Source organism: Perognathus longimembris, chromosome 1, assembly GCF_023159225.1.
Source record: "Perognathus longimembris pacificus isolate PPM17 chromosome 1, ASM2315922v1, whole genome shotgun sequence".
NCBI lineage: Eukaryota > Metazoa > Chordata > Mammalia > Rodentia > Heteromyidae > Perognathus > Perognathus longimembris.
The window spans coordinates 75616575-75639472 of record NC_063161.1 but is presented as its reverse complement, the minus strand read 5'-3'; the positions used below and the strand labels follow the sequence as shown (position 1 = coordinate 75639472).

The following is a 22898-nucleotide window of genomic DNA, read 5'->3' as shown; positions in this document are numbered from 1 at the left end:
AATGCTAAATTGAAAAACTCCTTTCGGTGGTCTTCCTGTGTGATGAGTGCACCAAAGCAACGTGAATATGGACTGGGATGAAATCCGCCTCCCAGCTAGCAGCTTCTGAAATGTCGGGACCTTTTATGCTGGGCTCACAGCCACCTGATGGCCGCCAGGACCTCGATTCCCCGTGTGTAGGTTTTCGGGCTCCTGTCCTGCTGTGCGCAGGCGCAGTAGCCCTGTGGGCTGGGTCTTCCGGCTGCGTCCTGGGGCGCATGCGCGATAGCGTGCGCGGGCCGGAAGGTCTGGCAGTCATGGACTTCTCTTCGCTTCTCGCGGTTGTGTTCCCTCTCCTAGGCGGCCGGTGGCTCCAGCTAGGTCAGTGTCCCCGGCTCCTCTGGCGGGAGGGGCGGGACCATGAGCCTCCACCCGGACAGGAGGTGACTCCTAGAGTGTGAGTCCGATGTGCCTCTGTGGGAACTAGCCTGCCGGGTTGGGCCTCGACCCCTGCCGGCGCTCCTGGGAGCCGGCTCGGAGGGGAGGGCGATTGGTGACCAGCTTCCCTGACCGGCCCCGCTCGCCCTATTCTGGAGCCAGAAGTGCGTACAGGCATTGGACCATTTTACTTTATGCATGTTGTATTTTGTTTTGTTTGCCTGTACTGGGACTTTCTGAGCACTGTATTTTCTGAATCATTCAAACAGCAACTTAATAAAAGGATCTGATTAGTTACTTGCTGTTAATAATTGTACAATAATGCTAGTACTAGGGCCACACTGAAAATAAACATGGAACTTGGCTCCTAGAGCATATATTATGGTAACAATTACTAAGAATTGAAGCTGGGTACAGTGGTATACACTTTAATCCCAGTGTATACACTGGTATACACTTTAATCTTGGGAAGCCAAGACAGAAGATCACTTGAGCCTAGGTGTCATAAGCCATCCTGGGAAAAACAGTGAGACACACACCCTGGTAAGTGTTCAACAGGTACAGAACAATCAGAAAAACAGCATGAACAGAAGTATGAGTAGTAAGTGCTAATGTGTTTGAGGTTATAGTTACTGAATTTACCTAGCTGGGGCAAAGGGTTGAGTGGAAGGACAAAGATGAAAACCTTCCATATGCCCATTTCAGACATAATTTTAATTCATACAGCAGCTCATAAAATAGATGCTATCTACATTTTATAGTCAAAGAAATTGGATGACAGATTAATATGTCTACAATTTCCCAGCAAATTAAGTGGCAGAATAAGAAAATAAAGTTAAAATTTTAGGCTGTGTGTTTTGTGACTATATCCTGAGTATTACCTACAATACACATTAATACTGTCCTGTGTATCTATATATAATGTACCCATGTATATATTGAGTATATACCTATGTGTATATCCATGTGCATGAGTTATTTGTAACTCTCCTGCAGGATATGCACAGACCACTAGCATGGTCCAGCTGCCTGGTGGGAGATTCTTGATGGGAACAGATGCTCCAGATGGCAGAGATGGCGAGGGACCTGCCCGGGAAGTAACAGTGAAACCCTTTGCTATTGATGTATTTCCTGTCACCAATAAAGATTTCAGGTACAGCAGGGTTTTTTTGGGGGGGGGTGGGGGGGTTACTGGGGCATAGAAGCTCTTTCTGGTCTTCCTCCCTAATATCTAGAAAGAACTCACCTGGCTCACTGCCAGCCATCAAGCCACATGGTTCCAGACCAGTCTCAGCAGCGAAGTCCACCAGACTCTGTCTCCATGGAGTGGCATGCTTCTGTGACCTCCAGAACAATGGGAAGTCTAAAATAGGTAGTTCATGTCTCAGGAACTTTCAAGGAGCAAGACTGTCTCAAAAGTAGCCAGTGGAAAAGCAGGGCAAGAGCCACAGCTCTGTGTTACAATGCCAGCCTAGCAAGTGACGGCCCTGAGTTCAAAACATAGTAGTGAAGAAAAACAATACTTCTCCAGGTGGATTTTGATGACCTCTTGCTTGTTTCTTTCAAAATGAAAACATCTGCTCTGCCAAGTGTGAATGTGTTTCCCTTTAAGAAAAGGAAGGAACATTTTATGTATTGGGTTTGCATTTCTGGGAAAAAAAATTAAGTCAGTTGCTGGTGGCTCCCACCTATAATCCTAGCTACTCAGGAGGCTGAAATCTGAGGATTGCAGCCTGGGTAGGAAAGTCTATGAGAAAACTGGAAGTGGAGGTGGAGCTGTGACTCAAAGTGGTAGAGTACCAGCCCTGAGCAGAAGAGCTCAGGGACAGCACCCAGGCTGAGTTCAAGCCCCACAGCTGAAAAAAAAATTACCACCATGCTGAGAGTGTTTAATTAAACAATACTAATATTATGATTGTATATTGTGCAATATGATATTAAATATTGAATATAAAAAATATTTAAATAAGCCAGGTACTGGTGGCTCATGCCTGTAATCCTAGCTGTTCAGAAGGCTAAGATCTGAGGATTGTGATTCGAAACCAGTGCAAACAGGAAAGTCCTTGTCCTTTTCTCCAATTAAACAACAAAAGGCACAAGAAGTAGAGCTGTGGTTCAAGTGATAGAGTGCTAGCCTTAAGCATAAAAAGCTCATACAAAGCACCCAGACCCTGAGTTTAATCCTCAGGACTGGAACACAAAAAATTATTTAAATATATAAGGAAATACATTAAATCTTAAAAAAAAAAAATTTGTGTGGGGGGAGGGGGCTTGAACTCAGGGCCTGGGCACTGTCCCTGAGCTCTTTTTGCTCAAGGCTAGTACTCTACCACTTTGAGCCACAGCACCACTTCTGGTTTTCTTTCTTTTTTCTTTTCTTTTTTTTTTTTTTCTGTGAGACTCTTTTTTTTTTTTTTTTTTTTTGTTTTGTTTTGTTTTTTTGCCAGTCCTGGGCCTTGGACTCAGGGCCTGAGCACTGTCCCTGGCTTCTTCCCGCTCAAGGCTAGCACTCTGCCACTTGAGCCACAGCGCCGCTTCTGGCCGTTTTCTGTATATGTGGTGCTGGGGAATCGAACCTAGGGCCTCGTGTATCCGAGGCAGGCACTCTTGCCGCTAGGCTATATCCCCATCCCTGTTTTGTTTTTGTTTTGTTTTGGGTTTTTTTTTTGCCAGTCCTGGGCCTTGGACTCAGGGCCTGAGCACTGTCCCTGGCTTCTTTTTGCTCAAGGCTAGCCTCAAGGCTCGCACTCTGCCACTTGAGCCACAGCGCCACTTATGGCCATTTTCTGTATATGTGGTGCTGGGGAATCGAACTGAGGACTTCATGTATACGAGGCAAGCGCTCTTGCCACTAGGCCATATCCCCAGCCCCCACTTCTGGTTTTCTGGTGGTTAATAGGAGATAAGACTCTCACAGACTTTGGTGCCCAGGCTGACTTTGAGCCCTGATCCTCAGATCTCAGCCTCCTGAGTAGCTAGTATTACAGATTGAGCCACCAGCACCCGAATGTTAAATCTTGCTGATTTAAAAGACATAATTAGGGGCTGGGGATATGGCCTTAGGGCAAGAGTGCTTGCCTCTTATACATGAAGCCCTGGGTTCGATTCCCCAGCACCACATATACAGAAAACGGCCAGAAGTGGCGCTGTGGCCCATGTGGCAGAGTGCTAGCCTTGAGCGGGAAGAAACCAGGGACAGTGCTCAGGCCCTGAGTCCAAGCCCCAGGACTGGCAAAAAAAAAAAAAAGACATAATTAGGTCTAGGAATATGGCCTAGTGGTAGAGTGCTTGCCTCGCATACATGAAGCCCTGGGTTCGATTCCTCAGCTCCACATACATAGAAAAAGAAGCCAGGGACAGTGCTCACTCAGGCCCTGAGTTCAAGCCCCAGGACTGGCAAAAAAAAAAAAAAAACACAAAACAGAATTATTTATCTCAATTGTTACAAAAATTCATATGTAATTTTGAGGAGTTTAATGATCAGCTACCAATTGCCCACTTACACATCAGCGTTAAGCGGGGCACAGTGGCTCTCATTTGTAATCCCAGCCACTCAGGAAGTGGAGATCATGAAGATCATAGGTTGAAGCCATCCCAGGCAAAAGTTAGCAAGATCCCATCTGAAAGAACAAGCTGGCATGGTGGTGGCTCATACGCAATCCCAGCTATAAAGGAGGTGTGGGTAGGAGGATCTCATTCTGAGGCTAATCCAGGCAAAACTGAAGGACCCCATCTGAAAAATATTAGCAGAAAGGGCTGGGGATATGGTTCATGTGATAGAGGAACTGCCTAGCGTGCGTGAGGCTGAACTCAAGCCCCAGTATTGCAGAGAGAAAGAGAAACACTTAGTTTCACAATTTAAGTAAAGATGTCCCAACATGAAATATTACATCTACAAATAAGATGTTTTTTTTGTTTGTTTGTTTGTTTGTTTTTGCCAGTCCTGGGGCTTGGACTCAGGGCCTGAGCACTGTCCCTGGCTTCTTCTTGCTCAAGGCTAGCATTCTGCCACTTGAGCCACAGCGCCACTTCTGGCCATTTTCTGTATATGTGGTGCTGGGGAATCGAACCTAGGGCTTCAAATAAGATGTTTTAAGAGAGTGAAATTTACTGTATGGATTACTTATATCTAAATTCAAAAGAAAGTGTCAAGTATAAAGCCATGCTTCCTGGCTAGCTCCTTGGAGTTCCAGACACACTGGACAGAACTTCCCAGGAAAGACCCTCTACCCTTCTGGCGGAGGAAAGGGGGACATAGCCTGGAGTCTGGGCAGCTGAACCAAGTGAAAGAGATATCTCTTCTTAGGGAGTTTGTCAAGGAGAAGAAATACCGGACTGAGGCTGAGGCATTTGGGTGGAGCTTTGTCTTTGAGGACTTTGTCTCCAGTGAACTGAGAAACAAAGCAACCCAGCAAATGCAGGTGAGAGCCTGGTTGTGCAGCTGAGGGTCTGGGAGTGGAGCCCAGCCAGACACTCCTGTGGTTGTGGGGTTACCTGAATCAGGGCACAGACAGGGAGTGGGAGCAGGCCTCCCTAAAGTCAGGTGAATATTGTATGTACCATGCACAGAGACCGCTGAGCTGGTCATTGTGTAGAGAGACCCATAAAAACCCAGGTAGACACAGAGTTTAGATACTCCCTCAATCTTTTTTTTTTTTTGAAGTATACTAAAATAAGGTTATTTACTTAAATCCCTCAATCTTTTTGTTTGTTTGTTTGTTTGTTTGCCAGTCCTGGGCCTTGGACTCAGGGCCTGAGCACTGTCCCTGGCTTCTTTTTGCTCAAGGCTAGCATTCTGCCACTTGAGCCACAGAGCCACTTCTGGCCTTTTCTATATATGTGGTGCTGAGGACTCGAACCTAGGGCTTCATGTATACGAGGCAAGCATTCTGGCCACTAGGCCATAATCCCAGCCCATACTCCCTCAGTCTTGAAGAGAACTTTTTTATTTTTGCTGGTCCTGGGGCTTGAACTGTACACCTGAGCGTGTCCCTGAGTCTCTTTGTGCTCAAGGCTAGCTAGCACTCTACCACTTGAGCCACAGCATCACTTATGGCTTTTTCTGAGTAGTTTATTGAAGATAGGAGTCTCATAGGCTTTCCTGCCTGGGCTGGCTTCAAACTTTATCCTCAGAGCTCAGCCTCCTGACTAGTAGCTAGGATTATAGGCATAAGCCACAAGTTCCTACTCAAGAGAATTTCTCAAAGCCAGGTGTGGTGGCCACACCTGTAATCTCAGCATTTGGGAGGCTGAAAAAGGAGGATCAGTAGTTTGAGGCCAGCCAACCATAGCAAGATCCTGTCACAGAAAAAGCAAGTAAGACAAAAACAAAAAAGGGGGAAAAAGACAAGAGCAAAATCAACATCTCAACCCCGCCTTCCTCCATAAGGGTAGTAAGCTGTCACAAAAGGTTTACAGCCACAGTCTCATTTTGGCTGCTTGTGTGGCTGAAAGAGGAAAGGGCTCTTGCTAGACGGCAGGTCCTGTGCCCTGTGCTCATCCATCCTGCTTCTTACCTACAGTCTCTTCTCTGGTGGCTTCCAGTGGAAAAAGCTTTTTGGAGGCAGGTAAGTGCTATTTTTCTCTGCTTTCTTTCCACCCCTGTTGACTCTGTGGGTGGTCCCCCCTCCTGGACACCCAGTTTGAAGTGACGACAGGGCGGGGGGGGGGGTGGTTAGAGAAGGGGGGACTGTTTCCTCTGTCCTCTGTCCTAGTTCTTTTCCCTGTCGCCCATCCCATTTTCCCTTGTATGGTCTTTTTTTTCTAACCCCGATGTTGTTCACTCACTAACTAACTTCCTTGCTGCCTCTAGTGGTAAAAGCGGAGCTCAGGCGCTTACCTTAGTCTTCTTAGACTTCCATGAGATCCCAGAGAGAACCAATCTCACTCCCTCCTGGCTGTCAGCCTGCAGGTCCCGGCTCTGGCATCCGAGAGAGGCAGGAGCTGCCGGTGGTGCACGTGAGCTGGAACGATGCTCACGCCTACTGTGCGTGGCGGGGGAAGAGGCTGCCCACTGAAGAGGAGTGGGAGTTCGCTGCCCGAGGGGGCTTGAAGGGTACACATGGCTCCCCTTTTCCTCTTCTCCCACCCTGCAGTGCATGGGGTCCTCAAAAGATGGGAAGCAGCCAGGTTGTTCTCTATAGCAGAGGAGCGGTTGTTTCATTTCTGGCCAGTTCAAACCAATACATCGGTAAAATCCACAAAAGTCAATACCTGAAGCCAATGTGGTGGTACACACCTGTAATCCCAGCACGTGGGAGGCTGAGACAGGAAGATCCAGAGTTCAAGGCTGACTTGAGCTACATAATGAATTCTAGGCCATCCTGGACTTAAATGAATAACTGGAAAAATGGAATGAAAAACAGACATTTTTATTATTGGAGAATCAATGGTAATTAGTTTATTGAAATTACATTTCAATGTAATTAGAAAGAAATCACATTATCAAAATTACACCTTTTTCCCCATAGGGGCACAGGATTACTATAAAGAATCAGTTTGCTTTGAAAATTGGCACTCTGCAACCCTAACTACCGAAAGTCATCAGTGCGGAGGCAGTTTCCGACATTGAACACCTACTTACTGAGGAGACCCCAGGTAGATCAGTAGTCAGTTTTTTTGTTTTTGTGCAGTCCTGGGACTTGAACTCAGGACCTGGGTGTTGTCCCTGGGCTCTTTTTTTTTTTTCCCCTCTCCCAGAGCTAGCACTATACCACTGGAGCCACAACTGCACTTCTGGCTTTTGGTGGTAAATTAGAGAAAAGTCACACAGACATTCCTGCACAGGCTGGCTTTGAACCGAAGTCTTCAGCTCTCAGCCTCCTGAGTAGCTAGGATTACAGGCGTGAGCCAGCAGCCCCCGGCTCACTCTGTTTTTCTTTTGGAGGGCTGCCTTAACTCTTTGCCTCTCTCTTCTGTCTCGTGACTCTCATCAGGTCAGGTATACCCATGGGGGAACAGGTTCCAGCCAAACCGCACCAACTTGTGGCAGGTAAGACCTGCTCTGGGCGTCTCACCAAGCATGGACTAGCTCACTGGAAGCCAGAGGGCTCTGCGTTCTCCTGAAAACTTGGACTGAGGAGCTGGAAGGACTCAAGAAGGCAGGGCCTGGGGGTGGGGGGCTGCCTTGCTGGAGAAGGTAGCATCTGAGCTGCTTGAAAATGGAAGGGAGGTCACTCTGGAACAGCTGGTATACCAGGAAGTCCTCTGTGTGTTCAAGTGGGGCTGGGGTACAGGGAAGTGAGGGGTTGGTGGAGGCAGGTTATGAAGGACCTAGCATGCAGGCCTCGTGCCTACTAGACAAGTACTGAGCCCCTGGCCTCCACAGCAAATGCGAATTGCTGCTAACTTGTCCTAGACCAAAGGAGGTAGAACAGCAGTGGTGAGGAAGAGTGAACTTTCAGGAGTAAGGGGTTGGCTGTCAAGTCTTATGTGAAAATGGATCAAGAGAGGCGTGTCTGAAAAGATGTGTGGGATTTCGTAATTAATCAGATATGGCAAGGCAGAACAGAGTTACTTGCAAGCATGAACCTAAGCTTGGTCTATGAGACAGTAGTGCTACTCTAATCCAGAATAGATGGTCAGGAGGAGGACAGAATTGGATCTGCTTAGGATCAACATAGATGAAGGCACCTGTGGGTCATATATATGCTCAGACAAAAGTTGATACAGAAGGGCTTCAGCTTAGTGGTAGACACGTTCTTTGCTTGTGCAAAGACTCTGGGTTCATTTCTTTATACACACCAAAGAGTATATTAGTTTGTCTGCTGTTATAACAGAATGCCTGAGGCTGAGCACTTCAGGTCAGTTTTGGAGATTGAAATCCAAGACCATGTGGCCATCTGCCCAGCTGCTGAACAGAGACCCTCACATCCACCATACACATTACACAGGGTTGAGTAGATCACAACTCCATTGTATCTTCCTTCCTGTAGAAGAGCTTCCACAGTAGTATAGTGGAGCCTCAGGTTTTTTATTTTTTGCTCATCCTGAGGTTTGAGTTTTGTTTTTTGTTTTGTTTGGCCAGTCCTGGAGCTTGGACTCAGGGCCTGAGCACTGTCCCTTTTTGCTCAAGGCTAGCACTCTGCCACTTGGGCCACAGCGCCACTTCTGGCCGTTTTCTGTATATGTGGTGCTGGGGAATCGAACCCAGGGCTTCATGTATAAGAGGCAAGCACTCTTTCCACTAGGCCACATCCCCAGCCCTGAGGTTTGAGTTTGCCTGGGCCTGGGCTCTGTCTCTGAGCCTCTCTGTGCTCAAGGCTAGCACTCTATCACTTGAGCCACAGCACTTTTTCTGTTTGTGTGGTACTGAGTAATCAAACCCAGGACTTCATGCATGCTAGGAAAGCACTTTACCACTAAACTGTATTCTCAGCTGAGCACCAGTTTTAATGAGAAGAAAAGTACCTTGAACAGACAGCACCAAAAAGTACAGGTTATGTGTTCATGAATTTTGCTGGTAAGCCAGTAATGGCACGTACTTGTAACCCCAGCTCTCAAGAGCTAAAGGCAGGAGGAGCAAGTCCTAGGACAGCTAGGCCTTGAGCAAAAAAGTGCAAAGACAGCACCCAGGCTGAGTTCAAGCCCCAGGACACACACACACACACACACACACACACACACACACACACACACGAGATAGGGTGGTAGAGCACATAGCAAACGAAGCCCAGTACCACCAAAACACAAAACAGGATCAGATGGGGAAGGTAGAGTCAGGGATTCTGTGATGGTAGGAAGACAGGTTAAGAGAGCACAGTTTGGGCATTGCTCGTTCCCAAAAGCAGCAGCAGGCTTGGGCCATTGCCCAGCAGAGCTGAAGGAGAGCCCTCTCTCTGCCATGGCATGAGGCTCAAGGCCTAGATGAAGAAGGTGCTCAGAGTGAAGGAGCCGCAGCAGGCTTGATGTGGACCACTGAGGACACAGAGGGAACAGACAACATCGTACCCAGCCCAGAGGTCAGGGTGGAGGTTGTGGGGCAGTTGATTTAGGGGCTCAGGAACCTCAAGTCCCTGCCCCATGTCCTTCCCCTTCCCATAGCCTGGTGGGAAGGCAGCAACCCTCCTTGGAGCAGCTGATCAACCCTTTTGCTTTAATTCCTCCCATCAGGGAACGTTCCCCAAGGGTGACAAGGTGGAGGATGGCTTCCATGGGCTGTCTCCAGTGGACGCGTTCCCCCCACAGAATGACTATGGTAAGAATTCCCATCCATCTGGGCAACAGTGGCTCACACCTGTAATCCCAGCTACTCAGGAGGCTGAGATCTGAGTATCACAGCTCAAAGCCAGCTCAGGCAGTAAAGTCCCTAAGACTCTTCTTCCAGGAAACCAGAAGTGGAGCTGTGGCTCAAAGTGGTAGAGTGCTAGCCTTGAGCCAAAGGAGCTCAGGGACAATGCCCTGGCCCTGAGTGTCAAACCTCATGACCCCCCCCCACACACACACACACAAAAGGAGTTCCCATCCCTTCCTGTTCTGCCTAACAGGAAGCAGAGGAAGTGCTGCCCTTCCACACCACCCATGTTCTCCGGGGGCCTTTGTTAGGGGTGGGGTCTGCCTGCAGCCTGGGCCTGACCCGCTGTCCCCTGCGTAGGGCTCTATGACCTCGTGGGCAATGTATGGGAGTGGACCGCTTCAACGTACAAGGCTGCTGGCCAGGACATGCGTGTCCTCAGGGGCGCATCCTGGATTGACACAGCGGATGGCTCTGCCAATCACCGGGCCCGGGTCACTACCAGGTGAGGGTGCTTCTCAAGGGACCTCAGAATACAGTAGCTGGGCTGACAGTCTGTATCGCGGGCCCCTGGAACTCACGAGGTGCCAGGGTGGGTGTGAGTGCTTGCTTCTGCCTCCGGGCTCCCTGCTGCACACACTCCCCACCTGCTTGTCTTAACTTGCCTCTTGCCTGACCTCACCTTCCTTCCACTTTGTACTCTGCCTCCACACTGTACTCCTACCTGTGCTCCTTCTCCCACTTCCTTCTGTACCCTTCTTTGATTGTCCTGCCTTCCTGCTTTCCCCCACCTCCCTGCTGCAACCTGCTTCCACCAGAAGTTGTGCAGGCTGTGCTCACCATGGCAGCAAGGAGGCAATGTTGACTTGGAGCTTTTCTTGCCCTCTGCTTGTGGAGACGGTGTGTGGACACTATGTGGCTGTGTGGGCTTCCTCTCTTACCTCCTCACTCAACTTGGGGTGGGGTAAGGGAATGACCGTGCCAATAGGTCACTGCCAGTGGTCCTGGACAGCCAGTGGTCCAGCTCTTCAAACCAGTGGCTCACCAAAAAAATCATTTTTGACTACTTTGTCCTAGAGTCAAGAATAAAAAGGCTCAGTAAGGCGGGCCCTGCTCAGCTTACACAGGCTGTCAGTCCTGGCCCCTGAGAGGTGGGATTCCTGTGTCCCGAGCCCCTTCCAGGACTTGTCCTGCATGGTGTGTTCTGCACCTCCACCCCCTTGGATTCCCAGAGAACTCGGGAGGTGGTCTGGTCTCTGGGGAAGTGGCCTGGTTGCCCAGGTGACCTGGGAGCAGAGGTTTCTGTGGGATGGCTAGAGCTGAAGAAACAGGACCTGGGTCCCCAGATCTCTTCCCCCACGGAAGCTGTGTTGGCCTTGGGCAAGGTGTCTTGGTATTTCTGGTATCTGCTTCTGTGGCAAAATGGCGAAGCCCTGCCTTCCAGGGCAGCTGGGAAATAGCAAAGGAAGAAACAGCCAAGAGAGTCATTTGGAAAGTGTGGAGCACTGCCGGGTACCCTGCTGTTCTGAGCCACTCTACATGTGATGGAAGTTCCCAGTAACAACTAAAGCCTCCCCCAGTGCAATCGTGTAGGGCGGCCTCCCCACTCTGTCCCAAGGCCACTGCCTGTCCCCAGGAGTGGCCCTTATGTGCACCGCCTTCTGCCTCACCATTCTCCTTAGTTCTCCACAGGCCCTGGGAGTGGGGCAGAGGGAAAGCTGGATAACTTTCCTTTTTTCTCTCCCTTTCTCTGGTGGCAGAATGGGCAACACTCCAGATTCAGCCTCAGACAACCTTGGCTTTCGCTGTGCTTCCAGTGTGAGCCGCCCACCCTGGGAGCTGTGAGCAGCCAGCCAGCCTGACCACTTCCCCACACCTATTACTCGGGGCATGGCCCAGCCTAGCCATGTTCCAGATGCAGCCAAACTGTGCCCTTAGGTCAGCCTCTGGGTCAGGAGTGTGGCCTGTGTCCCCCCTTCTCTCCCTCCCCCCTTCCCCACACTCTGTGGCAGGCATCTCAGAGGAGGGTGGGTGCAGTCTGTGGACAAAGGCCCAGCACCCCAGCATGTTGACTGGGCTGAGTGTTGGTCACCTAGGGACCAAATGCTGACAAACTGAAACAGAGAGCTTTGAAAGGCCATTTGTTAAATAAATCTGTCCCCTCCCCTTTTCTCGTCTGATTCTGAAGCCAACTGTGTCCTCCAAGCTGTCGTCTCTTCTCCCAGCAAGTTTCTGTGGGAGGAAAATACTTCTTTCCTTTCCACATTCACACTGTGCTGTGCCTTTGTCCTCGCTCTCAGCGTGTAGTGGTCTGGGCCCTTTAAGCCCAGTGTCTGTAATGCTCGAGAAAGCTGTAGGAGTCACCCAGTAACAACACTGCAGAGACAAATGTCTGGCTCCTCTTTGTTCATTATGCAGGGCTGGTGTCTCCAAAAGCACCTCAGGGAACAGCCTGCTCTACAGAGGTGTGCTTAAATGACCCTCAACCTGGAGCCCCAAAGGAGGGGCCCCCAGAGTGAGCCCTAGAGGCCCAGCCAGGCAAGGGGAGCTGGAGCTGCGGTTCTAGACCTCTGTCTCCCTGCCCCACCCTAGCTCTACTTCTCCCTTGGTGCCTCCTGCGGAACCCTGGAGCTGTTGCAGCCTGGCCCACAGGTGGCTGGCCTATTTCCCCTTCCCTCAGTAGTCCTCCTCCTCTGCCAGGGACAGCAGCACCGCCTTTGGCGTGTTCTCGAAGAGGGCGGCCCGGTTCTGCTGCTGCCCTTTCTTCACCCAGTGGCCATAGATGCGGAAGGCGTAGGCATCAATGAGGCGGCGCAGTGGTCGCAGGGCATAGGGGTCTCGGATGACCATCTCCCTGGTCACCGGCTTCACACGGCGGTACTGATAGTAGATCCTCACAGAGGCCAGCACGGTCAGACAGATCACCTGCGGGAACAGACAGATCACCTGTGAGACAAACAGAGTCCCACTGCTAGGAAGCAAAGGTGAAATACTTCAGGGAAAGAGAGGAGGCACAGGTGCCCAGGAAAACCCCGGGACGGAAGGACCCCCGAGACTGATTCCTGGATGCCTGGACTTCAGGAGCCAACTGCAAGTAGCTGCTGGGGCCACGGACACCTTGAACTTGACCTAGGTGGAGAGGCCTCCAGTACCTTGAATTTGCCTCTGGGGCTGAAATGGCGCACTTCCTCCACCACATACTGCTGGAAGAAGGGGTGCGCAAGGGCCTCTTCTGCTGTGCAGCGGTTCTGGGGTTGCACCACCAAGAAGCGAGAAACCTGCGAGAACAGAGAGGGACCTGAGGGTGTCATGGCAGGGAGCCCTCCACCAAGGCAGGGAGTCCTCCTTCCCCAAGATAAGGAGTCCTCCACCAGGGCAGGGAGCCCTTCTCTGTCCCATGGCGGGGGTTCCCATGTGATTTTCTTCTGCCTGAGCCCGGAGGAGCCAGCAGGCCTAGCCTCTCACCAGGTCCTTCACCGTGTCCGAGTAGTCATCCCATTCTGGTGAGCCAAACTGGTAGTTGCCACTCATGATCAGCCTCAGCATCAGCATCTGCTTTCGGTGCCAAAAGGGTGGGGAGCCAGCCAGCAGGGTGTACATGATGACACCTGTGCTCCACCTGGAGTTTGGGGAGCTGGTTGTCCCCCAGCCTTGCTGGGCAGGGGAGGAGGGCAAGAGGGACAGGCAGCAGCTCCTCACTTGCCCAGCCCATCACCACCACCCTGGGGCCATCGCTCCTGCCGAGATACTTACAAGTCCACCTCCTTCCCATAGCCCGGGTGGTCATCATTCATGGAGCACTCGATGATTTCAGGGGCCAGGTAACTGGGGGTTCCGCAGACCTCTGGGGAAAGTTACCATAGGATGTCTTCACACAGAAGCATCTTGGAGGAGGATCAGCAGTGGTACTAACTGGACTAACACTGACCGTGGCTCACGGGGCCCACTCATTGCTTCCCTGGTCCATTGTAGCTATCTTGGCCTGGAATCTGAGCAGGGTAAACCTGGCTAAGTTCAGTCCAGGGACGAGAATGTCTAGCCCATGAAATGCTATGATTTTTATCTGGGGTGCGTGGGGTGGGTATGTTGGGACAAAATCCAATCACTGCTCTCAGGAGACCTGAATGGAAGTCTTAGCACCTGACATGGGCCCTTGGCTACAGTGCCAGACCTCGTAGCTTCTCTCCTGGTGCCAACTGGCAGGAAAAGCCGAAATCTGTGAGCTTGATGTTCATGTCATCATCCAGAAGGATGTTCTCAGGCTTGAGATCCCGGTGCACGATGTTAAGTTTGTGTAAGGTACAGATCACCTCCAGCAGGGCTCTCATGATTTTTCTAAGGTGGACAGAGGTATGTTATTCTTCATTGTTGGCTGAAATTTTTCTTTTTGTCATTTTTTTTAACTGTCCTGGGGCTTGAACTCAGGGCCTAGGCACTGTCCTTGAGTCTTTTTTGTGCTCAAGGCTAGCACTCTACCACTTGAGCCACAGCACCACTTCTGGCTTTTTCTGAGTAGTTTATTGACGATAAGAGTCTCATGGGCTTTCCTGCCTGGGCTGGCTTCAGACCGCAATCCTCAGATCTCAGCTTCCTGAGTAGCTAATATTACAGGTATGAGCCACCAGCACCTGGCTTTTTGTCTTTTTAATCAGGGTTTCTCTATGTATACATAGCCTAGCCTGACCTGAACTCACTATGAAGCCAAGGCTGATCTTGAACTAGAGACCTGCCTGCCTCTGTCTCTCAGGTGCAGAATTTGCAGGTGTGCACTACCATGTCCAGCCTCAGTTTCTTAGTTGGCATCATTGAGCAAGATAAGAGAGAGAATATGTCACCACACCTCGCACTTTTACTCTGCAATGTCATGAAGACTAAAGCTCCCATACCAGCCACACTGCAAAGCAAGGGAGGCAGGACAAGATGGAACTGTCTGGACTGAGCCAGGGAAGGAGGGAGGCTGCTGAGACAATTCCCGCCAGGCCTCTTCTGGCCTCCATACCTGTGGCCTTAGGACTTAGAGAGGGAATGCAGCCCCTCACCTGGTTTCCCGCTCACTCAAGGTGACTTTCTCAGTGAGGTAGTCAAAAAGCTCCCCTTTCTTCATCCTGTGGGAACAAAGGGATGGTAGGTAAATTAACTCAAGACTCCTCTTCCTTCCACTGCTCCCACAGAGCTGTCTCCTACCCTCATCTCAGAGAGGCAGCTCCCTATGAAAAGCTCAAGACAGGGAGAGGAAGCACATAGGCAAACTTGGTCTGGGAAGTCCTGCAAGAAGAGCAGAGTAGACTGCAGAGGTGGGATGTGCACACGCATGGCGGGCTCTGACACCATGCAGCTGGGAGGAAGCGCCCCAGAGCCTCGGGACCAGGGCCTCAGACTCAAATCAGAAGGATTCAGCTATCTGTGTTTTTTTTTTGTTTTTGGGTTTTTTTCCACCAGGAAACAAAGAAATAGCATACAAGCAAAGCAAAAAATTGCAGTTGAGCTGGGGATATGGCCTAGTGGCAAGAGTGCTTGCCTCCTATACATGAGGCCCTGGGTTCAATTCCCCAGCACCACATATACAGAAAATGGCCAGAAGTGTCGCTGTGGCTCAAGTGGCAGAGTGCTAGCCTTGGGCAAAAAAGAAGCCAGGGACAGTGCTCAGGCCCTGAGTCCAAGCCCAGGACTGGCCAAAAAAAAAAAAAAAAAAATTGCAGTTGAACCAGGAACCAGTGGCTCACGCCTGTAATTCTAACTATTCAGGAGGCTAAGATCTGAGAATCACAATTCAAAGCCAGCCTGGGCAGACAAACCCAGAGATTCTTACCTCCACCTCCAGTTAACCAACAAAACTGAAGGCCAGAACTGAAGGCATGGTTCAAGTGGAAAGAATGCCAGCCACGAGCAAAAAAGGCAAGTGAGGGGGCTGGGGATATGGCCTAGTGGCAAGAGAGCTTGCCTCCTATACATGAGGCCCTGGGTTCGATTCCCAGCACCACATATACAGAAAATGGCCAGAAGTGGCGCTGTGGCTCAAGTAGCAGAGTGCTAGCCTTGAGCGGGAAGAAGCCAGGGACAGTGCTCAGGCCCTGAGTCCAAGGCCCAGGACTGGCCAAAAAAAAAAAAAGGCAAGTGAGCATTTTAGGCCCTGAGTTCAATCCCCAGGACCCTGCCTTCCCCCCACCCCCCCCACACACATTACAGTCGAATCTTTTGGTCTGATCTAATATTTCTGTTTTGGGATACTAGGGTTTGAATTCAGTGGCCTTGCTCTAACACTTGAAGCACAGCCTCATCTTCAGCCTTTTGTTTTTATTTGAAATAGAGTCTCCCAATACAGCCTAGGCTGAGTCTCAGTGCCTGGCCAGTTCCATTTTCTTACCTCTTGGGGAGGATCTAGAATGAGGTATCTGCAGCACAAGCCTCTGGAGGGCTTCTCAGGACAGCAGTAAAAATAGCAACCCCAAGCAACCTCTTCAAAGGTTAAAGACATTTGAGTATTTGATTTGCCCACTGAGATTATGTAGGATGGAGCCTTGTGACTGTGCAGAGAGGGATGGTTGTAGCTGGGCAAGTCTACAGGGTTCTTAGGAGCATGTCCATTGGTTAAATAGGGAAAGGTATATCCAGTCTCCCCCACTCCCTCCAGGGAAAGCAGAGATTCCAGGGTAAACCAGGAGGAAAACAAATAGAGAAACAAGATCTATGGGGTCATTGCAGGAAGACAAGAAAACCCTAGCCTTGGCAGGCCTGGGGAGGATCTACAGAGATAAATCATGATTCAGGCAGTACTTTATAATGTAATGTGTGAATATAGTTTTTACATTTTTCCCCCTCCTGGTACTGGGGATCAAACTCAGGGCCTTGCACATACAAGTGCTCTACCACTGAGCTACACTCCTAGCCCCCAGTTGTTGGTTTTTTTTTTTTATCATTTTACATCATTTGAAAGATACTAGGAGAACTAATTAGCAACAGTAGTATCAAAGATTTGCCAGTGAATGCCCAGGTCTGTGCGAGGTTCCTCAGCGGTCTCCTGCCATGTGTCCCAATGTCAGTTATCAGCTACTATGTGAGGTGTTTCAACACTACAGAATCTATCTGAATAATCCAGTTCTGTGTTGTTGATGTTTGCTTGTTTTTTTTTTTTTTTTTGCCAGTCCTGGGGCTTGAACTCAGGGCCTGAGCACTGTTCCTGGCTTCTTTTTGCCCAAAGCTAGCACTCTACCACTTGAGCCACAGCGCCACTTTTGGCTTTTCTATATATATGGTGCTGAGGAATCGAACCCAGGGCTTCATGTATATGAGACAAGCACTTTACCACTAGGCCATATTCCTAGCCCTGAATAATCCAGTTCTTAAGCTAGCTATGATGTGAGAAAGAACCAGGACACCCCTACATGTCACCATCACCGCAGACATTTGTGTTCTGTGGTAAGAGCTCAGTGGAATGCATGGAGCAAGGAGCTGAGGAATCTCTTTCCTGGGAACTTTTTCTACCCAGAGCACCTGGGCTCACTCACACTTGACACTTTGTGACAAGAGACCATTACCCCGGGCTGGGAATATGGCCTAGTGGCAAGAGTGCTCACCTTGTATACATGAAGCCCTGGGTTCAATTCCTCAGCACCACATATATAGAAAAAAGCCAGAAGTGGCACTGTGGCTCAAGTGGTAGAGTGCTGGCCTTGAGCAAAAAGCCAGGGACAGTGCTTAGGCACTGCGTTCAGTCCTCAGGACTAGCAAAAAAACAAACAACAACAACAACAAAAAAAAAACAAAGAAACCATCACCCCCACTTATCCTGTCAGCGCAAAAGCAGGGTGACAATACTCATCTTTAAACCACATCATACATGCAGCTTTTCTTTCTTTCATCTGTACTGCAGATGGAACTCAGGGCCCTGCACTTGCCAGGCTGGTACTCTACTACTTGAACCACATCACTAGTCCTTTGGTTTTCAGTTTGTTTCTCATATGAAGTCTTAGGCTTTAGCCTTGGCTGGCCTTAGACCATGATCCTCTTACTTCTGCCTCCCAAGTAGTTGTGATTACAGGTGTGGGCCAACACACACAACCCTAGATGCAACTTATACCACTTGCCTTTCTCCTAGACACTGTTGGCCTCTTTTCTTCCATGTTTCCCCCTTAAAATAGTCCCCAGACAATCACTAAGATCTTTATATGTAAACAGCTCAGTGGTAGAGCATGTGCTAGCATGTGCCAGACCCCTACTGCCCTCCATTCTCAGCCTTCCAAACTCCTTTCCATGCCCAGAAATGCCAGCAGTTCCTGTCCATGGATACTGTCTTCCATCCTCAAACTCACTTCTCTCCCTGGATCCTTGCACATCTGTGATCATAACAAGCTAAGGGTCATAAAGTGCTTTTGCTAGGAAGTTCCACATTCTAGGCCTTTGCTCCAGTTCCTCCCTCACTTCAACCAGGCCTCTGCTCAGGCACTACCTGGAAAACGTTCCTTGACTACTCTGTCTATAAAAGCCCGCAATCCCAGCTACTTGGGAGGCTGAGGCTAAACAGGCAAAAGTTAGCAGCCCCAATCACAAAAACAAAATACAAACAAAAGGGCTGGGGGCATGGCACAAATGGTAAAGCATCTGTGGGCACAAGGCCCTGGACTGCAAAAGCAAATAAATGAGTCCCTTGTTCCAAATATGCTTGTTTACAAATATGATTGGGTATATGCCAGGGACTTTATCCTTTTTATTGTGGTATCCTCAGTACTTAGAATAAATATTGAGGAACTTAGCGCCATCACCCACCATCTTAGTCAACAATGACTAATGATTAGCATTTATCTTGTGCCAGCCACTGTGCCATTATTATTATTATTTTTGGCCTCTTTTTTTGGTACTGGGGATTGAACCCAGGATGTTGCACTTGCAAGGCAAGCACTTTGCCACTGAGCTACCTCCCAGCCCTCACTGTGCCATTATTTTACCCATAATACTGATGAGAAAAACAATACTTAAGTTTCTCCAAAGGAGGAATACAAGTTCCTGGCCAGCCTGGGCTACATAGCAAGATGCTGTCTCTAGAAGCACAAAAAAGAGCGAGAATACAAATAATCCAACTCAAAAGTGTATGTGTAGGTTTCAAAACATGGCAGCCTGACAGGCCTGTCCACCTAAAGTGCCTGCTATTCATCCTCACAGTGGAGGCCAGAGTTCAGAGACAAGAGAGGCCCAGGCCATGCTGGCTGTGGGCCAGGTACTTACAGGTCAAACACCAAGAAGAAGAAAGTGTTGGTCTCGTAAGTGTCCTTCAGCTGTACTGAAATGGAAATGGCTGGCTTGCCTCAAGGAGCATGGAGTCCTGGGTAGAGGCAGTTGGGGCATAGGGAAAAGGGAGCTAACTTCTAAGGCTGGGGGTGGGGGTGAGGAGAAGGGGCCCAAAGAAAGCCAACCAGGAGTGTGGGTAGGCCTGGGGACTTCCCATTCACCCCACCCCCCTGGCCCTGTCTGTGGTCCCTTCTCTCTGAGCAGGGATGGAGCTGGTACCTTCCAGCCCATGGGACTGGGGCTGGCAGATCACAGAATGCAGGACACTTGGGGGTGATTCCAGTTGGCTCCCCAGGGGTGCTAGGCATTAGCACCCCAGTGGGTTATCTTATCGGAGCAGAATCACAACCCTGCCATGGTCTGTACCCATCACTCACTGATGTTGGGGTGTCCAGAGACTTTTCGTAGGATGTCCACCTCCTTCAGGGTGGCTTCCCGCAGCTCCTGCACCTCCTGTGAGCTGAAGCTGCCTCCGCCTGTGACATCGATGATCTTTACCGCGTACTCCTGACAGGTGGGCTTATGGATGCAACGCCGGACCACGCTGCTAACTCCTCTGAGGGCGCAGAGCACACATATCCTTGGAGAACCCCCTTCCCAGAGAGGGTCCCAGAAGGGCTCTGGTAGAGGTGTTCTGTTCTTTGGGGGACCACGGGGTGGGGTAATGAAGGCACAGAGCTCCAGGCAGCTTTTCCAGAGCTCAGGACTGACAAGCCTGGTGTTCCATGCTTTCAGTGCAAGGAAGCAAACTGTGAGCTCCCAGCATAGCCTCCCTCCCACCTCTGTCCTCTCAAACTCCCAGTACAGCTTCCCTCTGGCTTGCCTCTGCCCCACCTCAACCCAAGGCTGAACAAGCCTAGGGGCTTTGGTTGGAGGCCCATCTCTGATCTCTTAACCCCCTCCCCTGCCCTGGCACCAATCTAAACAGGGGTGGGTGAGGTGAAAATGGGACCAGTGCTGGGCTGGTTCCGGCATGCAGACGTCAGTAGGGAAGCCCAGTCCTACCTGCCTAAGATCTCCTTGGGCTCATAGTTCTCATAGAAGCCCTGTGTGGAATGAGAGCCAGGCAGCACCTCGTCCCGGGTCATGCTCAGTGCCTCTGGTGTGATTTAAGGTCTCTGGGAGGGGAGAGAAAGACGCTGTCAGTCCCTGGCCCAGGAGATGGAGTGTGCTCCTGGAGGTTCAAACTGTTTCATAGCTCTTAGCATGGGCTGGCCCATGGTGAATGTTTGAAATAAATGTTAGGGAACAGGGAAAATAAGCCAGCCAACTTTGGCTTCCTAGCCCTTTCTGGCCCCCAGTGACGACCACCATCCCTCCTGTGACTCTCGTCCCCTCGCCGCTGCCTGGAGCTTTGCACCCAGCCCGGCTTGCATCTTCTCAGCTTGGCTAGTCTTAAGACCCTCAGGACACCTTATTGTCCTTACTGTCCCCGGTGAGCCAGGTCCAGCACAGGCCCAGGGCTGGGACAGGAGATGGGGCCCCCCAGTCCCAGTTAAGGCAGCCAGCACAGCCTTGCTTCTGGAATACACCAGAAACTGCAAAGGGTTAAGTTAAAGTGAGCTTTATATTTCTCACTGTGACTCTAAGCTGGTCCTGTTTCTACATTTGTAGGAAAGATGAGAAGTTCTGTGATTTTGTCATAACAATAACCCTTTTCCAAGCCTTTGTCTCAACTGCAACAGCTGAAAACAGCCTCCCTTCTCTTGGACCTATGTCCTAGCCTGCTCTGCCCTCTGTGCCCAGGGCAGGTACACAGTAAATGCTGCCTCCTAGATGTGTGTCAGTGGTTGAGAAGGGAACCCTCTGGCCCTGGCTCTGGTGGGCAGAATGCTCCGTGTCTTGCCTAACAAGCCCTGTCTGGTTCTGTTGAGTATGGGGAGTCACAGCCAGCGTGGAGACAGAGGAGCTGAGCTGGCAACATAGAGGCTGCTACGAGGGAAATGAACTCCCTCAGATGAAGGATTTCAGGATTGTAGAGAATAGGCACAAGCAGTCCCTCACCTCACATCCACAGCCTTCAGGGCCCAAGAGGGCCTGGCCTCTCTCAGGGCCCAATTTGCTGATCCAGCAGCAGCACGGATGCCTCAACTCAGGTTCCTGGAATGGAGGGCTGATGTGCCTTTTCCTGGGTGCTTGGTTACCAGAGGCAAGTTTAGAATAACAACCATCTCCCTTGCCAACAGCTGGCACCAGGACTTACACAAGCTTCCTCTGCCCCGTCAGCAACCAGAGTATCTGTTCCCCAGAAAACCCACCCCTTTCTGGTTCCCCAGATGGTATCTCTGCCCCTCTCCTCACTGAGCCTCCCTTTCTACACCTTCCATGGAGAGTGGATCTGGACTCACCCTGGGATGCTGTCAGGGCTGGGAGTACTATTTTATGGCATAAAAATTGACAGACTCTTCTGGCTGGACTCACTTTTCCTGGTGTTGATGGTGTGCATATGCATCCCCCACACTGAACCCTGACAGGGGCCAACTTTGTGCCTCTGTGCACTGCCTCCACCTCTCATCCTTCTAAGATCCCGATGGGGAGGGTCCCCAACAAGAGGAACCCTACTTTTTTTGTGTAAGACAACCCCCTGCCCCAAACCTAGGTGGGAAAACATACAGGGATTGCCTTTCTGTAGACAATTTTGCTACCTTCAGAGGGAGGAGAAATGTGTCTAACGGATTTGTCTGTCTTCTCTACCCATGCCTCCCTCTCCCTCTCCATCTGCTTCCCAGCTACTCACTGTTGAGTCCTCCAAGGGCTTTAAATGGCTGTGACAAGAATCCCAAAGGTCTCAGAGCCCCAGGGCAGAAGGGATAGCAGAGAGCTGAAGCCGTCCTGTGGCCAGAGTAAGATGACTTGCTGCTCTTCTTTTGGGGTTTGCTGCTTCGTGACGGAAGGCTGATGTGCCAAAAATAAATCACAACTGCAAACCTAGGATACAGTCCAAGACTCAGCAGAGAGCAAGTGGCCAAGTCACACAGGGGTGACCTCTGGTGGAAAGCAAGGGGAACTCAGGTGGCCTAGGACCTAGTGGAGAACATGAGGTGATCCATGTCTCCTCTCTGGACCTCACTTCCCCTCCAAGCCTAGAGGAGTCATTTGCTCTTTTAGTGCTGGTAACAAGAGTTCTAGGAAACAAATTCCTCAGTGAAGAAGTGGTACATCTCAGGCTGTCCCAGTCAGAAAGCAGTCAGGCTCTTCACTGGGTACAAGTCTGACTACTGGAGGGCTGGTGGAGAAGCCTTTCTTCATTGCTTCTCCATATCCAGCTGATTTTCTCAACCCAATTATTATTATTTTTTTTTTTGGCCTGTCCTGGGCCTTGGACTCAGGGCCTGAGCACTGTCCCTGGCTTCTTCCCGCTCAAGGCTAGCACTCTGCCACTTGAGCCACAGCGCCACTTCTGGCCGTTTTCTGTATATGTGGTGCTGGGGAATCGAACCTAGGGCCTCGTGTATCCGAGGCAGGCACTCTTGCCACTAGGCTATATCCCCAGCCCTCAACCCAATTATTTTGGGGTACTAGATTTGAACTCAGGGCTTCCACTAGAGCCTCATCTCCAGCTTTCAATCTCCTAACATTCTAATCAGAGGGAGCTTCCCACAGGAGCTCACATACACCCACTGAGTATTTCACATTTCAAGTGCATCACATGCTTTTTTTTTTTGTCAGTCATGGGGCTTGAATCCTGGGCCTGGGCACTGTCGGAGCTTTTCAGCTCAAGGACAGTGCTCTACCCCTTGAGCCACAGCACCATTTCTGGTTTTCTGGTGGCTAATTGGAGATATGTCTCATGGCCTTTCCTGACCTGGTTCACTTTGTACTGCAATCCTCAGATCTGAGCCTCCTGAGTAACCAGGATTACAGGTGTGAGCCACAGGCAACCAGCTTTACTTTTCTTGGACCCCACACCCTGTTGGGAAAACTTTATGCCTTGTCAAGATCACCAAAACATTCTGCCACATCATGA

At 50.2% G+C, this 22898-nt stretch overlaps 2 protein-coding genes across 4 annotated transcripts; one reads left to right on the top strand and one right to left on the bottom strand.

Moving 5' to 3' along the window:
* Positions 1-280: 280 nt before the first annotated feature.
* Positions 281-11829, top strand: Sumf2 (sulfatase modifying factor 2). 2 transcript variants are annotated; one of them, XM_048329646.1, is made up of 9 exons: positions 281-360; positions 1414-1570; positions 4724-4838; positions 5940-5984; positions 6322-6472; positions 7353-7408; positions 9529-9613; positions 10010-10154; positions 11410-11829. In XM_048329646.1, exons 1-9 carry the CDS (start codon positions 297-299, stop codon positions 11492-11494), a joined length of 903 nt encoding a protein of 300 aa, XP_048185603.1. In that variant the 5' UTR covers positions 281-296; the 3' UTR covers positions 11495-11829. The 2 variants fall into 2 exon arrangements, with proteins under 2 accessions (XP_048185603.1, XP_048185611.1); XM_048329654.1 differs by lacking the exon at positions 6322-6472.
* On the bottom strand, positions 11776-22160 carry Phkg1 (phosphorylase kinase catalytic subunit gamma 1). 2 transcript variants are annotated; one of them, XM_048329556.1, is made up of 10 exons: positions 21669-22160; positions 19937-20049; positions 19309-19487; positions 18869-18923; positions 14689-14754; positions 13821-13984; positions 13403-13493; positions 13115-13268; positions 12802-12927; positions 11776-12574 (listed from the first exon to the last, which is right to left on the bottom strand). In XM_048329556.1, exons 2-10 carry the CDS (start codon positions 20017-20019, stop codon positions 12326-12328), a joined length of 1167 nt encoding a protein of 388 aa, XP_048185513.1. In that variant the 5' UTR covers positions 20020-20049; positions 21669-22160; the 3' UTR covers positions 11776-12325. The 2 variants fall into 2 exon arrangements, with proteins under 2 accessions (XP_048185513.1, XP_048185521.1); XM_048329564.1 differs by lacking the exons at positions 18869-18923; positions 19937-20049; positions 21669-22160 and having other exon boundaries at positions 19309-19329.
* Positions 22161-22898: the final 738 nt, after the last annotated feature.

What these genes read in the sequence shown, in the direction of transcription:
- Sumf2 (XM_048329646.1), top strand. Translation starts at nt 297, where the DNA reads ATGGACTTCTCTTCGCTTCTCGCGGTTGTGTTCCCTCTCCTAGGCGGC. An exon ending in GTCACCAATAAAGATTTCAG is followed by an intron (nt 1,571 to 4,723) that starts GTACAGCAGGGT and finishes ATCTCTTCTTAG; the next exon opens with GGAGTTTGTCAAGGAGAAGA. An exon ending in TGCCCGAGGGGGCTTGAAGG is followed by an intron (nt 6,473 to 7,352) that starts GTACACATGGCT and finishes GACTCTCATCAG; the next exon opens with GTCAGGTATACCCATGGGGG.
- Phkg1 (XM_048329556.1), bottom strand. Translation starts at nt 20,019, where the DNA reads ATGACCCGGGACGAGGTGCTGCCTGGCTCTCATTCCACACAGGGCTTC. An exon ending in CCCAAGGAGATCTTAGGCAG is followed by an intron (nt 19,488 to 19,936) that starts GTAGGACTGGGC and finishes CTGCGCCCTCAG; the next exon opens with AGGAGTTAGCAGCGTGGTCC. An exon ending in GCCCCAGAGGCAAATTCAAG is followed by an intron (nt 12,575 to 12,801) that starts GTACTGGAGGCC and finishes CTGTTCCCGCAG; the next exon opens with GTGATCTGTCTGACCGTGCT.